We start from the raw sequence: 16,017 nt of genomic DNA on the forward strand, positions 1-16,017 counted from the left end.
TAGTTGCTGAAATAGCTGAATTCACAAATTTGTAGTTGTGTCCACATACTTTGTATATAGAGTGTAGCTTGAAGATTTTAAAAGAGAAATGGGCAAATATTGCACAATATAGGTGTGCAAAGCCCTTATGAGACTAACCCAAGAAGACTGTAATCGCTGCCAAAAGTGTTTTTACCATGTATTGACTTGGGGGGGGTGAAAAGTTATATAATCGAGGTACATTTGTGGGGGTTTTTAATCGAGGTACATTTGCGTTAATTTAAAAGTATATCAGTTTCTTTCACTTTGACACTACAGAGTATTTTGTGTAGATGGTTGACAAAAAATTGCTATTATATGTGTTTTAATCCCACTTGGTAATAAAAAATGTGAAGAAATCCAAGGTGGGTGTGGACTTTCTATAGGCACTGTATTTCAAAATGTAAACATGGGAAATGCATATTACAATGTAAACACAGAAAACATGAAAAGAACAAATTAATGATCTTTGTCATCAGGTGACATTAACACAACTCTCCTCTCTCCCGGACACCGGACACCATCAAGTCTTCGTTTAACAGGTGGAACAGGAAGCCATCATTGGTGAAAGGTATGTGCAAGGCTATAAAAGCTCAGTCTTGCAAGGGGACAATGGAAGTCTGGTGTACAACCAAACTTATACTGTAGATCTACAGAGACATCATGAGAGTCACTGCAGCCGTCCTACTGGTCCTCTGTCTCCTGGCCATCAGTCATGGTAAGTTACCATCAAAGTTTGCTCCATAATGTCATCCTCCTTTCTCTTGGTGTACTCTACTCATATGTCTTTGTCTCCATAGCATGGGACTGTCAGGAGGTAGTAAACATCAAGAATCTGATGCAGATCGATGCAGGACTGGGGCAAGTGGTTGCTACAGACACAAGTCAAGTCCCCTACTACCTTGTAGGTGATAAATGGATCCGCCTGCCTGGTTCCCTGAAACATATCACTGTAGGACCAGCAGGGATCTGGGGTGTAAACAAGGCAGACTCAATCTACAAGTATGTGGCCGGGAACTGGGTGCAAGCTGCAGGTAAGTGGAGAGCATTGCTCAATATTTATCCAGACGACACCTTCTTTTTAGCATTCCTGATATCATCAGGCTGTTGATTTTTTTTTAAATTGTAAATTGTAGGTCATTTGGCAGTACTTACAAATATGTGCTCCTTGCTTGCTTGTCCGTCCGTCTGTCTTTGTGGTCTTCAGGCTTTCTGAAACAGTTGGATGCTGGAGGTGAACAGTTTATTGTGGGGGCCAACATGAACGATACTCCATTCTGTCTGACACGTAGTGCCACAGTTGGCTACAAGGGTACAGGCTCACCCCTTCCATGGACAGGATTGCCAGGAAGTGTGAAGTACTACAGTTGTGGACCCTTTGGGTGCTGGGCAGTCAACAAGAATGATGATATCTTCTTAATGAGTGTAAGATCTGGGAAAGAGTGTGAGAGCTGGAGCAGAGTAGTAGAGGATGGAGAGTGTCAGTTATTTTAACACTGTTTCATATTATAACTGTTGAAATTGTCCTAAAACCCTGATTGAATCTGTTTGTTTCCAGCTGAATCTAGACTGCCAGAACAACGGGTGGAGTCACATTGATGGCAAGCTTTCCATGATTGAGGTGGCAACTGATGGTAGTGTTTTTGGGGTCAACTCTGAGGGTAGTGTTTTTACCAGGTAAGGTTGCTACTAAACTATGTGTATAATAATGGTATACCTTTAATTATAATTCTTATCCTTACTGTACGTGCTTAGTGAAGCTCTTTACACAACAACTAAAATACTGTAGATATATAAATAAAACCAGTCAAATATAATCAGATCTAAACGTATAGGACTTATAAAGAAATGTGTAGACAGTTTCAGGTAAAATATGTAAAGTGGGATGTCCTGTAAAGCTACAGTTTGTGATAAAAACAACAACTTCCCAGACACCCCACCACTAGTTTTGGTAAACAGCTGAGGAATGTAGTTAGAGACATGTAACTTCTCTCAAATCCATACATGGAGCTACGGATGCAAAGACACATATATGATTTGTTAAAAAAAAAATGTTACATTTCTTAAAGCTATACATTGTTTGGTTACGATAACATTGTTTACAAACAATTGAGTAAAAGCTTACATATTAGCTTCTGACGTGGTTCAATAAAGCTCAAGAGGCAGAAGTTATATTCTTAAAAATCAATGGCTATAATCAATTATTAAAGTTCAAAAATGGATGTACTTAAAAAATTGATAATCTTTAAAACATGAACCCCAAACTTTTCTTCAACACAGAGACGGCATCACAGCCAGTAAACCAGAGGGCACCGGATGGAGCAATATCCCAATGTGTATGCGCATGGGCCACGTGACCTATGACCTGGGCCGTCTTTGGGTCGTCTCCAAGTCTGCCGTCACCATGGTGTGCACACCTTAGCCTCTCCTCTGCCTTTGAAGGCCATTCGGGATTTGTCTAAAGTTCACTTGCTAATACATTGATCTCTCTGGAAATTTCAACATTAGTTAATAAAAATCCTTAAATTTTAAAACCTACTGCTCTACCTATTATTTTCAATGATCTTATTGACATTTAAAAAAAATGTATTTGATATTTTCTTGATCATTCTTTGATTAACACTTCAATAGATCTTTCCCATGGAGGCTATTTAACTGTAGTGTAAAACTTGGGCACTGTCATGTTGCTCACAATCCACATGGGTTTTGCTGTGCTTCAGAGGTCATCAATAGGGTTGGATGGAATCCTTGTCATTTTTTATTATCTCATTATATAATAATTTCTTTCAAAAATAAAGCATTCCTTTTGAAACTATTGTAATTTCTGTGTTGTTTTTTTTTGTTATCATATTGAACAGAGGGATTTTAGGTTGCTCTGCCAAAGGTGATTTTAGCATCGAAATCATGGTGGGGCAAACTCAACCAATTTTTTTTAGATACATGCCAGCAAAGCCACTGCACAACACAAACTGCCCACAAACTGATAGATCCTACATAAAGCTGTCCCAACAGCAGAGCTTTCCTTTCAGCACCATTGAGTGAATCCTGACCACCACTACACCTAGCTCTCAGCGGAGCCTGGCAACCTGGTCTCAGTGAATTTAGTATTATTCTGTACGTAAATCCAAAACACTCAATTTAGTATGGTATGTATTCAGTTGTGGATGTCCATTACCATTTTGTATGATATGTTACGAATTACAATTGGTATTATATTTTAAGAATTTGCAAAGCGTACAATATGTTACACATTCTAGCTAGTTGGCTAACGTTAGCTAGTTGGCTTAACTATTCTTAGGTAGGGGAATAACTTTTTCTTCCCTCCAGGCCTGAGGGTGCACACGTTCTAATAGACTTAACTTGAAGATACGGCAAATAGGAGTGGCAATATCATCCGCTATTATCCTCAGTAATTTTCCATCCAAGTTGTCAGATCCCGGTGGCTTGTCATTGTTGATTGACAATTTAAAAAACACTGTTTGTTGTTGACATGTCGTGCCTAAGTTTGCTATTCTTGCCAATGAAAAAAATCATTAAAGTAGTTGGCAATACCAGTGGGTTTTGTGATGAATGAGCAATCTGATTCAATGAATGATGGAGAGGAGTTTGCCTTCTTGCCCAAATTTTCATTGAAGGTGCTCAACTTTTTATTATAATTCTTTATGCTATTTATCTTTCTTTCACAGTGTAGTTTCTTATTCTTTTTATTCAGTTTAGTCACAAGATTTCTCAATTTACAGTACAGTATGTTTGCCAATCGTTTGTACAGCCAGACCTATTTGCCATCTCTTTTGCCTCATCCCTCTCAACCATACAATTTTTTAGTTACTCATGTGCCGGACTATAACACTTTGGTGCTTAGCAACCTTATCAAAACAACTCTACAAATATACCACCTACCAAGTACAGTAGGTGGGTCACAAAGGGAAACAACGGAAGCTTTAAAATCACTTATATTGTGGCATTGTTGAATACTCGTTTTTAATTGTCTTGAAGGACATTCTAGAGCGTGCATTATTTCTCTCTAACGAACAGTATATCAAAACATTAGAATTCAATGGCAAGTTCGTTCTTACATGTTCTACATTTGAGCTGCTTTTGAACCTACAAAAGTTCAATTCAAAACATTATTGGCATTGTTGAATTTGATTATCATAATAGCAGGCCACGACTGATGGTTTGGTTAGCTAAATTGGTAAGTCTCTGCTTGGTTACCACGCCAACTATTGTAGATATCTATACTGAACAAAAACATGCAACAATTTCACAGATTTTACTGAGTTACAGTTCATTGTAGGAAATCATTAGGTCCTCATCTATGGATTTCACATGACTGCGAATACAGATTGTTGGGCACAGATGCCTTAAAAAAAGTGGGCCTCACAATGGGCCTCAGGATGTCGTCATGGTATTTCTTTACATTGAAATTGCCATCATTAAACTGCACTTGTGTTCGTTGTCTGTAGCTTATGCCTGGGCATACCATAACCCTACCTGCACTCTTTTCACTGCAAACCGCTCGCTGTTACGTTCCCCAGTTTCTGTGTTGTAGCTTGTGCATTTGAGTGTGTGCGGTTCAGGAGATTGCTGTCCCCGCAGCAGCTGATTGGTCGGCCCCAATTGATGATTGGAGAGCTGACCCTGCCCCCTCGTCAAGACGCAGCTGTCTCTAATTACCAATGCCTTTGGAAGCTATAAAAGCCAGTGTTCTGTTGTTCAGAAGAGAGAGATCATAGGCAGCCTTAGATCATTGTAAGCTGAGATCATTGCTGGAGAGATTGAATGTGATATAGATCATTGCTGAGAGAGGAGGTTGATGGCTGAGGGTTATAGCATGTTGGTCATTGGTATGTACTGTGTTAGTTGTTGCTGGGAGCAGTTGGTATGTTCTGTGTGAGATTGTTACTCAGATAGAGCTTATATGATATCCTTTGTTTCTTAGTTTGTTTGAGATATTGTTTTTCATTTTTCATTTGTTCCCAGGGGGGAAGGCACCTAGGGAGTGCTGAGGCAAGAAGCCCGTGGGCATACATATACCCGTAGTATATTCACTGTCTAGGCACACTAGGTAAGTCCTGGGCCGCCCACCCACTGTATTTTGGTTAGTGCACCAGGCGGTACTAAATTACCTAAGTAGTGGGTAGACAGGTTAGATAGGAGAGGGGGAGCTTTGATATTTACTTTCTTTGCTTTGGTTCCGTCCAGCCCCTTTTCCCCATATTACTGTGTAAATGAATAAAATCCTAGTAATCGGTCAATTCTGCCTTTTGTTGTCCTTTGTCACACCTACAGTCCATACTTCTTTCACTTCACAGGGAGTTGAGTTGTAGCAGGGTGTTGCGTTCCCTCTTCACAGAGGCGTGCGTAACATAATGGCCCCTTCCCCCCTGGGAACAAACGTAACACCACAAAAATTGCAAACATACAGTTTGTAATAACAAAAACCAACGCATCCCCAGTTAGTTAACCCGTGATAGAGCGTCAGCAACCACATTCGCCGAGCCCTTCACATAGGCTATCTGTACATTATATCCTTGTACAATCAGAGCCCACCGCACAAGGCAGCGGTTCTGATTGTACATTTGTTTCAAGAACACCAATGGATTATGGTCCGTGAAGACCATAACAGGCAAGGCACTGGAGCCCACATATACCTCAAAGACCCATAAGGCTAGCAATAAAGCCAGCGTCTCTTGTTCAATTGTAGAGTACCTCGACTGACACGAGTTGAACTTACGGGAGAAGAAACTGACGGGTCGATCTACTCTGTCTTCATCTTCCTGTAAGAGAACCGCACCCACCCCCACTATACTAGCGTCAACCTCCAACTTGAAAGGTTTGTCAAAGTTGGGGGCGGCAAGCACTGGGGCACTACAAAGTAACGCTTTAGCGGACTCAAAAGCATAGTTACAGTCCTTGGACCACTTAAATGGTACCTTGGGACTAAGCAGAGATGAAAGGGGAGCTACTACCGTCGAGAAATTCTTACAGAATGTACAATAGTACCCTACCATCCCCAGGAATCTGTGCAACTGGCGGCGAGTCGTGGGAGCAGGAAAAGCAACAATTGCCTCCACCTTGCCAAATACTGGGCGCACTTGACCTCGTCCCACTTGTTTCCCTAAGTAAGTCACCGTAGCCTTCCCAAATTCACACTTGGCCAAATTGAGGGTTAAAGCAGCATTCTCCAACCGCTGAAACACATTTTACAAAGTGGAGAGATGATCAGACCAAGTAGAAGAATGTATCACCACATCGTCAAGGTATGCAGTACAATTTGGCACATCTGCAAACACAATGTTAACTAGACGCTGAAAAGTAGCAGGTGCATTACACATGCTAAAGGGCATCACAGTGTATTGTATGAAGTTATCAGGCGTAACGAAAGCTGATATGTCCGAAGCTCGAGAGAGCAGAGGCACCTGCCAATAACCTTTTAACAAATCTAACTTACTAACGTAAGCAGCAGAGCCAATTCTATCAATGCAGTCATCTAATCGAGGTAGAGGAAAATAATCAGACTTTGTAACTGCATTTACACGACGATAGTCCGTGCATAAGTGGGACGTACCATCAGGCTTAGGAACAAGAATACATGGGGAACTCCAGGAGCTGTTACTGGGTTTTGCCATGTCATTCTGTAATAAATAAGCTACCTCACTTTTCATTACATTAACCCGGTACGGATGCTGACGTATAGGAGCAGCGTTCCCTACATCCACGTCATGTTCCAAGATTGGTGTCATCTTTTTGACATTCAATCACCTTCTCAGGGGTGACAGGCATGAATGTCATGTAATTGGGGCGCGATTTCGCAGTCCCCTTCCTTAGTTTTTACAGGAGTAAAAACTGTCGGCCTTGCAGAAGGAATACTCAGTGCATTGTCTTCTACTCAACATTCTCAAAAATGGAACTAGCTAAATCCACCACATCTCCAAGCTTGCGAGATTGTGCCCTCGTTAACACACAAGCAGGAAAAACATGTGGAAATGCTTGAACCAATTTCTCATCTGTAGTTCTGATTTCTGGGTTTTCTACTACCTCTAACACAGGAGTGACGTTACCACCAGCAATATCATTCCCTAGTAGCAATGTGACTCTTTTTACTGAAGTGTAGACACTACTCCAACACGGAAACCAAGTCTGACACTAAGTGGACCCAGTGTAATGGTACAGGTACTGTTTTTGTCTCTAACCCCTGTAATATGACATGCGAGCCACTATATGTTTCAGGAGACCAGGGTAACGCATCAGTAATGATTACTGACTGCGCCGCCCCGGTGTCTCGTAAGATTTGAATGGGCTTTTGATCAGCTTGTTCTCCAGTTAAGGAAACACAACCGTTAGAGAGACAGGATCCGGTTTCTCAAATGCTGAATCAAGAACTCGATTCAATGGACGAGCCAAAGACTTGACTAAACCCAAACTTTTCCTTTTTGGGGACAGTGACTGGGAATGTTTCGGTTTATTTTTCAAAACCGGGCAGTCCACAATCACGTGACCCTTTTGGTGACAGTAAAAACATTCACGGATTTCATGAAAAGGCTTCTCAGAGGAAAAGCGACCTGAACGAGGCACTGATGACGTAATCGTTCGGCCTTCAAAACGAGGCGCACCAAAGACAGTCTTGTGTGTCAAAGCGTACTTATCTGCCAACACTGCTGCCTGGGCCAATGTCGCCACTTTTTGTTCATTTAAATGAACTACAATTCTATCAGGGAGGTTGCTTTTAAAATCCTCCAACAGCATCAACTCCTGAATATCAGCAAATGTGTTAGCTTTGCTAGCTGAACACCATCAATTAAAGAGACTCTTTGTCCCTTGCAAACTCAACAAAAGTACGGTGAGAGGGTTTCTTGTGGTTCCTGAAGCGCTGTCAATAAGCTTCAGGCACCAACTCATAAGCCCGCAACACGGTAGTTTTAACTGTTTCGTAGTGTAAACTGTCTTCCAGGGAGATAGCAGCTACTACTTCCTGGGCTTTCCCAGACAATTTACATTGTAACAGGAGCGGCCAAAATTCGAGTGGCCAATGCAGCGCAGCGGCCACATGCTCAAACGCAGAGAAATAGGAATCAACTTCCGACTCTCGGAATGGTGGGACTAAAGCTATATTTTTACTCACATCGAAGTGGGCTTGATGAGCAGCTTGTGGATTCACACTGGAGCCAGCATCTAGCGCCAGTTGTCGGATCCTCACCTCCTTGTCGGCTTCTATTTTCCTAATTTCAAGATCAAAATTCATCTGTCTCTCTTTATCTTTTTACTGCATTTCTAACCGGGCCAGCCTCACCTTCAGCCTAGCGACCCCGTCTGAACGACCTGAAGCAGAAGATAAAGGATCACATCGAGGCAATGTAAAGGGGGTACGAGCAACCCCTTCCTCCGCCTCGGCATCGGAAAGTCTACCCGTCTCCTCTCCTTGCAATGAGAGAATACGTTCTCTCATTAAACCCTTCCTGACTAGCACCAAAAGCTCAGCCTTCAGGGCTTTCTCAGGGATAATGAATCCATAATGGTCAGCTATAGCTAAAAGGTCTACTTTACGAAACCTCAACAAACAATCAATAGAGGGCGCTTCAATGAACTTGGAGATGGCTGAGGCAGACATCTTGTACACAACATTCTACTGAACACACAAACTAAGCAAGTCATCCAAACTCACAACCTACCATCACACCTCAATCACTAACCACAGAGAGCTCAGTGCAGCAAGGTCCGGTGGGTTTAATGGAATCCCGGATGAGCCCCCATTATGGTACGCACGCCTCTGTGAAGAGGGAACGCAACACCCTGCTACAACTCAACTCCCCGTGAAGTGAAAGAAGTATGGACTTTAGGTGTGACAAAGGACAACAAAAGGCAGAATTGACCGTTTACTAGGATGTATTCCTTTACACAGTAATATGGGGAAAAGGGGCTGGATGGAACCAAAGCAAAGAAAGTAAATATCAAAGTTCCCCCTCTCCTATCTAACCTGCCTACCCACTACTTACCTAATTTAGCACCGCCTGGTGCACTAACCAAAATACAGTGGGTGTGCGGCCCAGGTCTTACCTAGTGTGCCTAGACAGTGAATATACTACGGGTACATGTATGCCTGCGGGCCTCTTGCCTCAACACTCCCTAGGTGCCTTCCCCTTCCCCCCTGGGAACAAATGAAACAGAATATCAAACAACACTCAAACAAACTAAGAAACAAAAAGGACATCAAATAAGCTCTATCTGAGTAACAATCTCACACAGAACATACCAACTGCTCCCAGCAACAACTAACACAGTACATACCAATGACCAACATGCTATAACCCTCAGCCATCAACCTCCTCTCTCAGCAATGATCTATATCACATTCAATCTCTCCAGCAATGATCTCAGCCTACAATGATCTAAGGCTGCCTATGATCTCTCTCTTCTGAACAACAGAACACTGGCTTTTATAGCTTCCAAAGGCATTGGTAATTAGAGACAGCTGCGTCTTGACGAGGGGGCGGGGTCAGCTCTCCAATCATCAATTGGGGCCGACCAATCAGCTGCTTGGGGAGAATTTCAGGAAGCCATCTCCTGAAACGCACACACTCAAATGCACAAGCTACAACACAGAAACTGGGGAACGTAACACTCGCCCACAAAATGCCATAGAGATGGACTGTATTAGGCCAGATGGACATACTGACAAATTCTCTAAAAAGACATTGGAGGCGGCTTATGGTAGAGGAATTAACATAAAATGATCTGGCAACAGCTCTGGTGGACATTCCTACAGTCAGCTTGCCAAGTGTACGCTCCCTCAAAACTTGAGATATCTGTGACATTGTGTTGTGTGACAAAACTGACCTTGTATTGTCCCCAGCACTTATGTAAGGATCATGCTGTTTAATTAAATTTAGTACCACACCTGTCAGGTGGATGGATTATCTTGGCAAAGGAAAAATGCTCATTAACAAGGACGTAAGCAAATTTGTGGATTAAATTTGAGAGAAATAAGATTTTTGTTCATATGGAAAATGTCAGCGATCTTTTTACTTCAGCTCATGAAACAACAACACTTGTGTTTATATTTTTGTTCAGTGTATATTATTAAAGGCTTTGTGTGTGTGTGAAGGGTGGGGTTATATCATCCTCCCATTAACTTTTCCTTGGAACAGGTTGTTTGTAAAATATAAATAGCTCATTAAAAGTTTTATGGGGGTTGAAAGCTGTTTGCAGGGCTACTGCATATAAGGGGAAAAGTCTGTGTTCAACCAAACTGCAACCAGACTTGTACTGTAGATTTACAGAGACATCATGAGAGCCACTGCAGCCGTCCTATTGGTCCCTGTCTCTTGGCCATCAGTCAGTAAGTTACCATCATCTGGAAAATGATTTTACAGGCAGCTCTACAGTACATTAAACTTGGAATTGATCATCAAGTTGGCTCCATAATTTCATCCTCCATTTTGCTGCTGTACTCTACTGATGTGTCTTTGATCTGGTGTCTCCATAGCATGGGACTGTCAGATTGTAGTGGACATCAAGAATCTGATGCAGATCGATGCAGGACTGGGGCAAGTGGTTGCTACGGACACAAGTCAAGTCCCCTACTACCTGGTAGGTGATAAATGGATCCGCCTGCCTGGTTCCCTGAGGCATATCACTGTAAGACCAGCAGGGATCTGGGGTATCAACAAGGCAGACTCAATCTACAAGTATGTGGCCGGTAACTGGGTGCAAGCTGCAGGTAAGTGGAGAGCATTACTCAATATTTATCCAGAGGGCACATGCTTCTTAGCTTTCCTGACACCATCAGGCTGTTCTTGGAAAAATTATTCATGTTTTACAAGTTTAACATTGTTATTGTAAGTAGTTTTGCAGTACTCACACATAAGTGTTACTTGTTTGCTTGTCTGTCCGTCTGTCTGTCTTTGTGGTCTTCAGGCCTTCTGAAACAGTTGGATGCTGGAGGTGAACAGTTTATTGTGGGGGCCAACATGAACGATACTCCATTCTGTCTGACACGTAGTGCCACAGTTGGCTACAAGGGTCCAGGCTCACCCCTTCCATGGACAAGATTGCCAGGAAGTGTGAAGTACTACAGTTGTGGACCCTTTGGGTGCTGGGCAGTCAACAAGAATGATGATATCTTCTTAATGAGTGTAAGATCTGGGAGAGAGTGTGAGAGCTGGAGCAGAGTAGTAGAGGATGGAGAGTGTCAGTTATTCTAAAACTGTTTCATATTATAACTGTTGAAATTGTTCTAAAACCCTGATTGAATCTGTTTTTCCAGCTGAATCTAGACTGCCAAAACAAGGGGTGGAGTCAAATTGATGGCAAGCTCTCCATGATTGAGGTGGCAACTGATGGTAGTGTCTTTGGGGTCAACTCTGCAGGTTATGTTTATACCAGGTAGGGTTGCTACTGAACTATGTGTATGGTTCCACCCTTTTCCCACTTAACTTGTGATAATAACTTATAATTATTATTCTTTATGTATACATCTTATCCTCACTGTACATGCTTTGTGAAGCTTTTTACAGAAACACTTAAATAGATACATAAATAATATCTGGAAAAAGAAATCAGATCTAAACTTATAATAGACTTACAAAGAAATGTGTAGACAGTGTAAAATATGTAAAGTGGGATGTCCTGTAAAGCTAATGTTTGTGTTAAAAACAACTACATGTACTTCCCACCACTAGTTTTGGTAAACAGCTGAGGAATGTAGCTAGACAAATGTAACCACTCTCAAATCCATACATGGAGCTACGGATGCAAAGACAGGCCCCACATGTATATTTTGGAACATGTAAACAATGTTATTATAAACAAACTGTCACGCCCTGGCCTTAGTATTCTTTGTTTTCTTTATGTTTTTTAGTTAGGTCAGGGTGTGACATGGGGAATGTATGTGTTTTGTAGTGTCTAGGGGTGTTGTATGTGTATGGGGCAGAGTAGAGTAAGGTTGTCTAGTTATGTCTATGGCTGCCTGGAATGGTTCTCAATCAGAGACAGCTGTCATTCATTGTCTCTGATTGGGAGCCATATTTAAGGCAGCCATAGGCTTTTGTGGGTAGTTGTCTATGTTGTACGTTTGTAGCTGGTATTTGCACTTACGTCTAGCTTCACGATCGTTTGTTGTTTTGTTTCGTTTTGTAATAGTGTTCGTTGCGTGTTTTTCCCTTCTCTAAAATAAAAGATGTATTTTGCACACGCTGCGCCTTGGTCCTCTCTCTCACCCATAGACGATCGTGACAGAACTACCCACCAGAATCGGATCAAGCGGCGTGTGAAACAGCAACAGGACCCACCTACACAGGATTTCTGGACATGGGAGGACGAATTGGATGGTAAGGGACCTTGGGCTCAACCAGGAGAATATCGCCGCCCCAAAGCTGAGCTGGAGGCAGCGAAAGCAGAGAGGCGGCGATATGAGGAGCTAGCTCGGAAGCAGGAGAAGGATCTGGGCTACACTACGTGGGAGGAGATCGACAGGTGGGCGATCGACCCAGGGCGAATGCCGGAGCCCGCCTGGGATTCTGTGGCGCAGTGCAAGGAGGGATACCGGCGAATGGAGGCAGCACGACGACGCGGTAGGAAGCCTGTGAGTAAACCCCAAACATTTCTTGGGGGGGGATAAAAGGGAGAGTGGCGAAGTCAAGTAGGAGACCTGCGCCTACTCCCTGTACTTACCGTGGAGAGCGAGAGTACGGGCAGACACCGTGTTACGCAGTAGAGCGCATGGTGTCTCCTGTACTCGTGCATAGCCCGGTTCGGTACATTCCAGCTCCACGTATCGGCCGGGCTAGATTGAGCGTTGAGCCGGATGTCATGAAGCCGGCCCAACGCATCTGGCCACCAGTGCGTCTCCTCGGGCCGGCTTATATGGCACCAGCCTTAGGCATGGTGTCCCCGGTTCGCCTACATAGCCCGGTGCGGGTTATTCCACCTCCCCGCACTGGTCGGGCGACGGGGAGTATACAACCAGGTAAGGTTGGGCAGGCTCAGTGCTCAAGGGAGCCAGTACGCCTGCACGGTCCGGTATTTCCGGCGCCATCTCCCCGCTCCAGCCCAGTACCACCAGTGCCTACACCACGCACCAGGCTTCCAGTGTGTCTCCAGAGCCCTGTTCCTCCTCCACGCACTCTCCCTGTGGTGCGTGTATCCAGCCCAGTGCCTCCAGTTCCGGCACCACGCATCAAGCCTCCTGTGCGTCTCCAGAGCCCTGTACGCACTGTTTCTTCTCCCCGTACTCGCCCTGATGTGCGTGCCCTCAACCCGGTACCACCAGTGCCGGTACCACGCACCAGGCCTATAGTACACCTTGAGAGTCCAGTGTGCCCTGTTGCTGCTCCCCGCACTAGCCTGAAGGTGCGTGTCTTTAGCCCAGTACCTCCCGTTCCGGTACCACGCACCAGGCCTACAGTGCGTCTCAGCCGGCCAGAGTCTGCCGTCTGCCCAACGGCGCCTGAACTGCCCATCTGCCCAACGGTGCCTGAACTGCCCGTCTGCCCAACGGCGCCTGAACTGCCCATCTTCCAAACGGCGCCGGAACTGCCTGTCTGCCCAACGGCGCCTGAACTGCCCGTCTGCCCAACGCCGTCTGAACTGTCCGTCTGCCAAGCGCCGCATGAACTGCCCGTCTGTACTGAGCCTTCAAAGATGCCCGTATGCCATGAGCCTGCAAAGCCGCCCGTCTGCCATGAGCCTTCAGAGCCGTCCGCCAGACAGGAGCCGCTAGAGCCTTCCGCCAGACAGGAGCCGCTATAGCCTTCCACCAGACAGGAGCAGCCAGAGCCTTCCGCCAGACAGGAGCAGCCAGAGCCTTCCGCCAGACAGGAGCAGCCAGAGCCTTCCGCCAGACAGGAGCAGCCAGAGCCTTCCGCCAGACAGGAGCAGCCAGAGCCTTCCGCCAGACAGGAGCAGCCAGAGCCTTCCGCCAGACAGGATCAGCCAGAGCCTTCCGCCAGACAGGATCAGCCAGAGCCTTCCGCCAGACAGGAGCAGCCAGAGCCTTCCGCCAGCCATGACCAGCCAGAGCCTTCCGCCAGCCATGACCAGCCAGAGCCGTCAGCCAGCCATGACCAGCCAGAGCCGTCAGCGAGCCATGACCAGCCAGAGCCGTCAGCGAGCCATGACCAGCCAGAGCCGTCAGCGAGCCATGACCAGCCAGAGCCGTCAGCGAGCCATGACCAGCCAGAGCCGTCAGCGAGCCATGACCAGCCAGAGCCGTCAGCGAGCCATGACCAGCCAGAGCCGTCAGCGAGCCATGACCAGCCAGAGCCGTCAGCGAGCCATGACCAGCCAGAGCCGTCATCCAGCCAGGATCCGCCAGAGCCAGCCAACCAGGATCCGCCAGAGCCAGCCAGCCAGGATCCGCCAGAGCCAGCCAGGTGCTGCCCCTCAGTCCGGTGCTGCCCCTTAGTCCGGTAGGGTTCATTTGGAGGGTGGCCATTTGGAGGAGGCTACCAAAGCGGGTATTGACAATGGTGGAGTGGGGGCCACGTCCCGCACCCGAGCCGCCACCATGATGGGGCCCACCCCGGACCCTCCCCTTTCTATTTCAGGTTGTGCGGTCGGAGTCCGCACCTTTGGGGGGGGGGGGGTACTGTCACGCCCTGGCCTTAGTATTCTTTGTTTTCTTTATGTTTTTTAGTTAGGTCAGGGTGTGACATGGGGAATGTATGTGTTTTGTAGTGTCTAGGGGTGTTGTATGTGTATGGGGCAGATTAGAGTGTAGTTGTCTAGTTATGTCTATGGCTGCCTAGATTGGTTCTCTATCAGAGACAGCTGTCATTCATTGTCTCTGATTGGGTGCCATATTTAAGGCAGCCATATGCAGTAGGCTTTTGTGGGTAGTTGTCTATGTTGTACGTTTGTAGCTGGTGTTTTCACTTATGTCTAGCTTCACGATCGTGTGCTGTTTCGTTTTGTAATAGTGTTCGTTGCGTGTTTTTCCCTTCTCTAAAATATAAGATGTATTTTGCACACGCTGCGCCTTGGTCCTCTCTCTCACCCATAGACGATCGTGACACAAACAAACAATTGAGTAAAAGCTTACATTTTGGCTTCTGATGCAGTTGTATTAAGCTCAAAAGGCATTTAGAAGTTATATTCTTCAAAAATCAATAGCTATATAAATAATAAAGTCCAAAATTACTTAAAAATATGGATAAGCTTTAAAACATGTGAACCTCATCCCTTTCTTCAACAGAGACGGCATCACAGCCAGTAAACCAGAGGGCACCGGATGGAGCAATATCCCAATGTGTATGCACATGGGCCATGTGACCTACGACCTGGGACGTCTTTGGGTCGTCTCCAAGTCTGGCGTCACCATGGTGTGCACACCTTAGCCTCTCCTCTGCATCTGAAGGCCATTCGGGATCTGTCTAAAGTTCACTTGCTAACTCATTGATCTCTCTTTCTGGAACAGTCTTCTGCTTGAGAATTGAGGACATGAATTCATTAGAATCCTTCATTCTGAAACCTACTACTCTAACTATACTGTTCAGTACTTTATCTCTGTCAATAGTAATCACTGATCTTAATGATCTTGCTCACCAGCCACATGGGTTTTGCTGTGCATCAGAGGTCATTCATAGAGATGAAACCCAGCCTAAAACCCCAAACAACAAGCAATGCAGGTGTAGAAGCACGGTGGATAGGAAAAACTCCCTAGAAAGGCCAAAACCTAGGAAGAAACCTAGAGAGGAACCAGGCTATGAGGGGTGGCCAGTCCTCTTCTGGCTGTGCCGGGTGGAGATTATAACAGAACATGGCCAAAATGTTCATAAATGACAAGCATGCCAAATTCAATGGTTTTTAAAAAATACATGGATTTATTTTACTGACGATAATAAAAATGTCATTGTATGTTGATGTCCATATTCATGTTAGGGGTATAAACCATTAAAAAAAACATTGAATTTGGCATGTTTGGTACCATAAATGACATAAATGACATGGTCAAATAATAATCAGGAATAAATGTCAGTTGGCTTTTCATAGCCAATCATT

General features: G+C 44.9%; 2 protein-coding genes across 2 annotated transcripts; both read left to right on the forward strand.

Moving 5' to 3' along the window:
* The first annotated feature begins 605 nt into the window (after positions 1 to 605).
* On the forward strand, positions 606 to 2,833 carry LOC129845999 (fish-egg lectin-like). The gene is made up of 5 exons (XM_055913992.1): positions 606 to 736; positions 819 to 1,052; positions 1,226 to 1,443; positions 1,577 to 1,695; positions 2,299 to 2,833. Exons 1-5 carry the CDS (start codon positions 682 to 684, stop codon positions 2,438 to 2,440), a joined length of 768 nt encoding a protein of 255 aa, XP_055769967.1. The 5' UTR covers positions 606 to 681; the 3' UTR covers positions 2,441 to 2,833.
* Positions 2,834 to 10,494: 7,661 nt separating this feature from the next.
* LOC129846002 (fish-egg lectin-like) lies at positions 10,495 to 11,407 on the forward strand (the record flags this gene model as incomplete). The annotated part of the gene is made up of 3 exons (XM_055913994.1): positions 10,495 to 10,738; positions 10,936 to 11,153; positions 11,285 to 11,407. Coding segments are annotated over 3 exons (585 nt in total), but the record flags the coding sequence as incomplete, so codon positions are not given.
* Positions 11,408 to 16,017: the final 4,610 nt, after the last annotated feature.

This window comes from Salvelinus fontinalis, unplaced genomic scaffold (assembly GCF_029448725.1).
Source record: "Salvelinus fontinalis isolate EN_2023a unplaced genomic scaffold, ASM2944872v1 scaffold_0424, whole genome shotgun sequence".
Lineage (NCBI taxonomy): Eukaryota > Metazoa > Chordata > Actinopteri > Salmoniformes > Salmonidae > Salvelinus > Salvelinus fontinalis.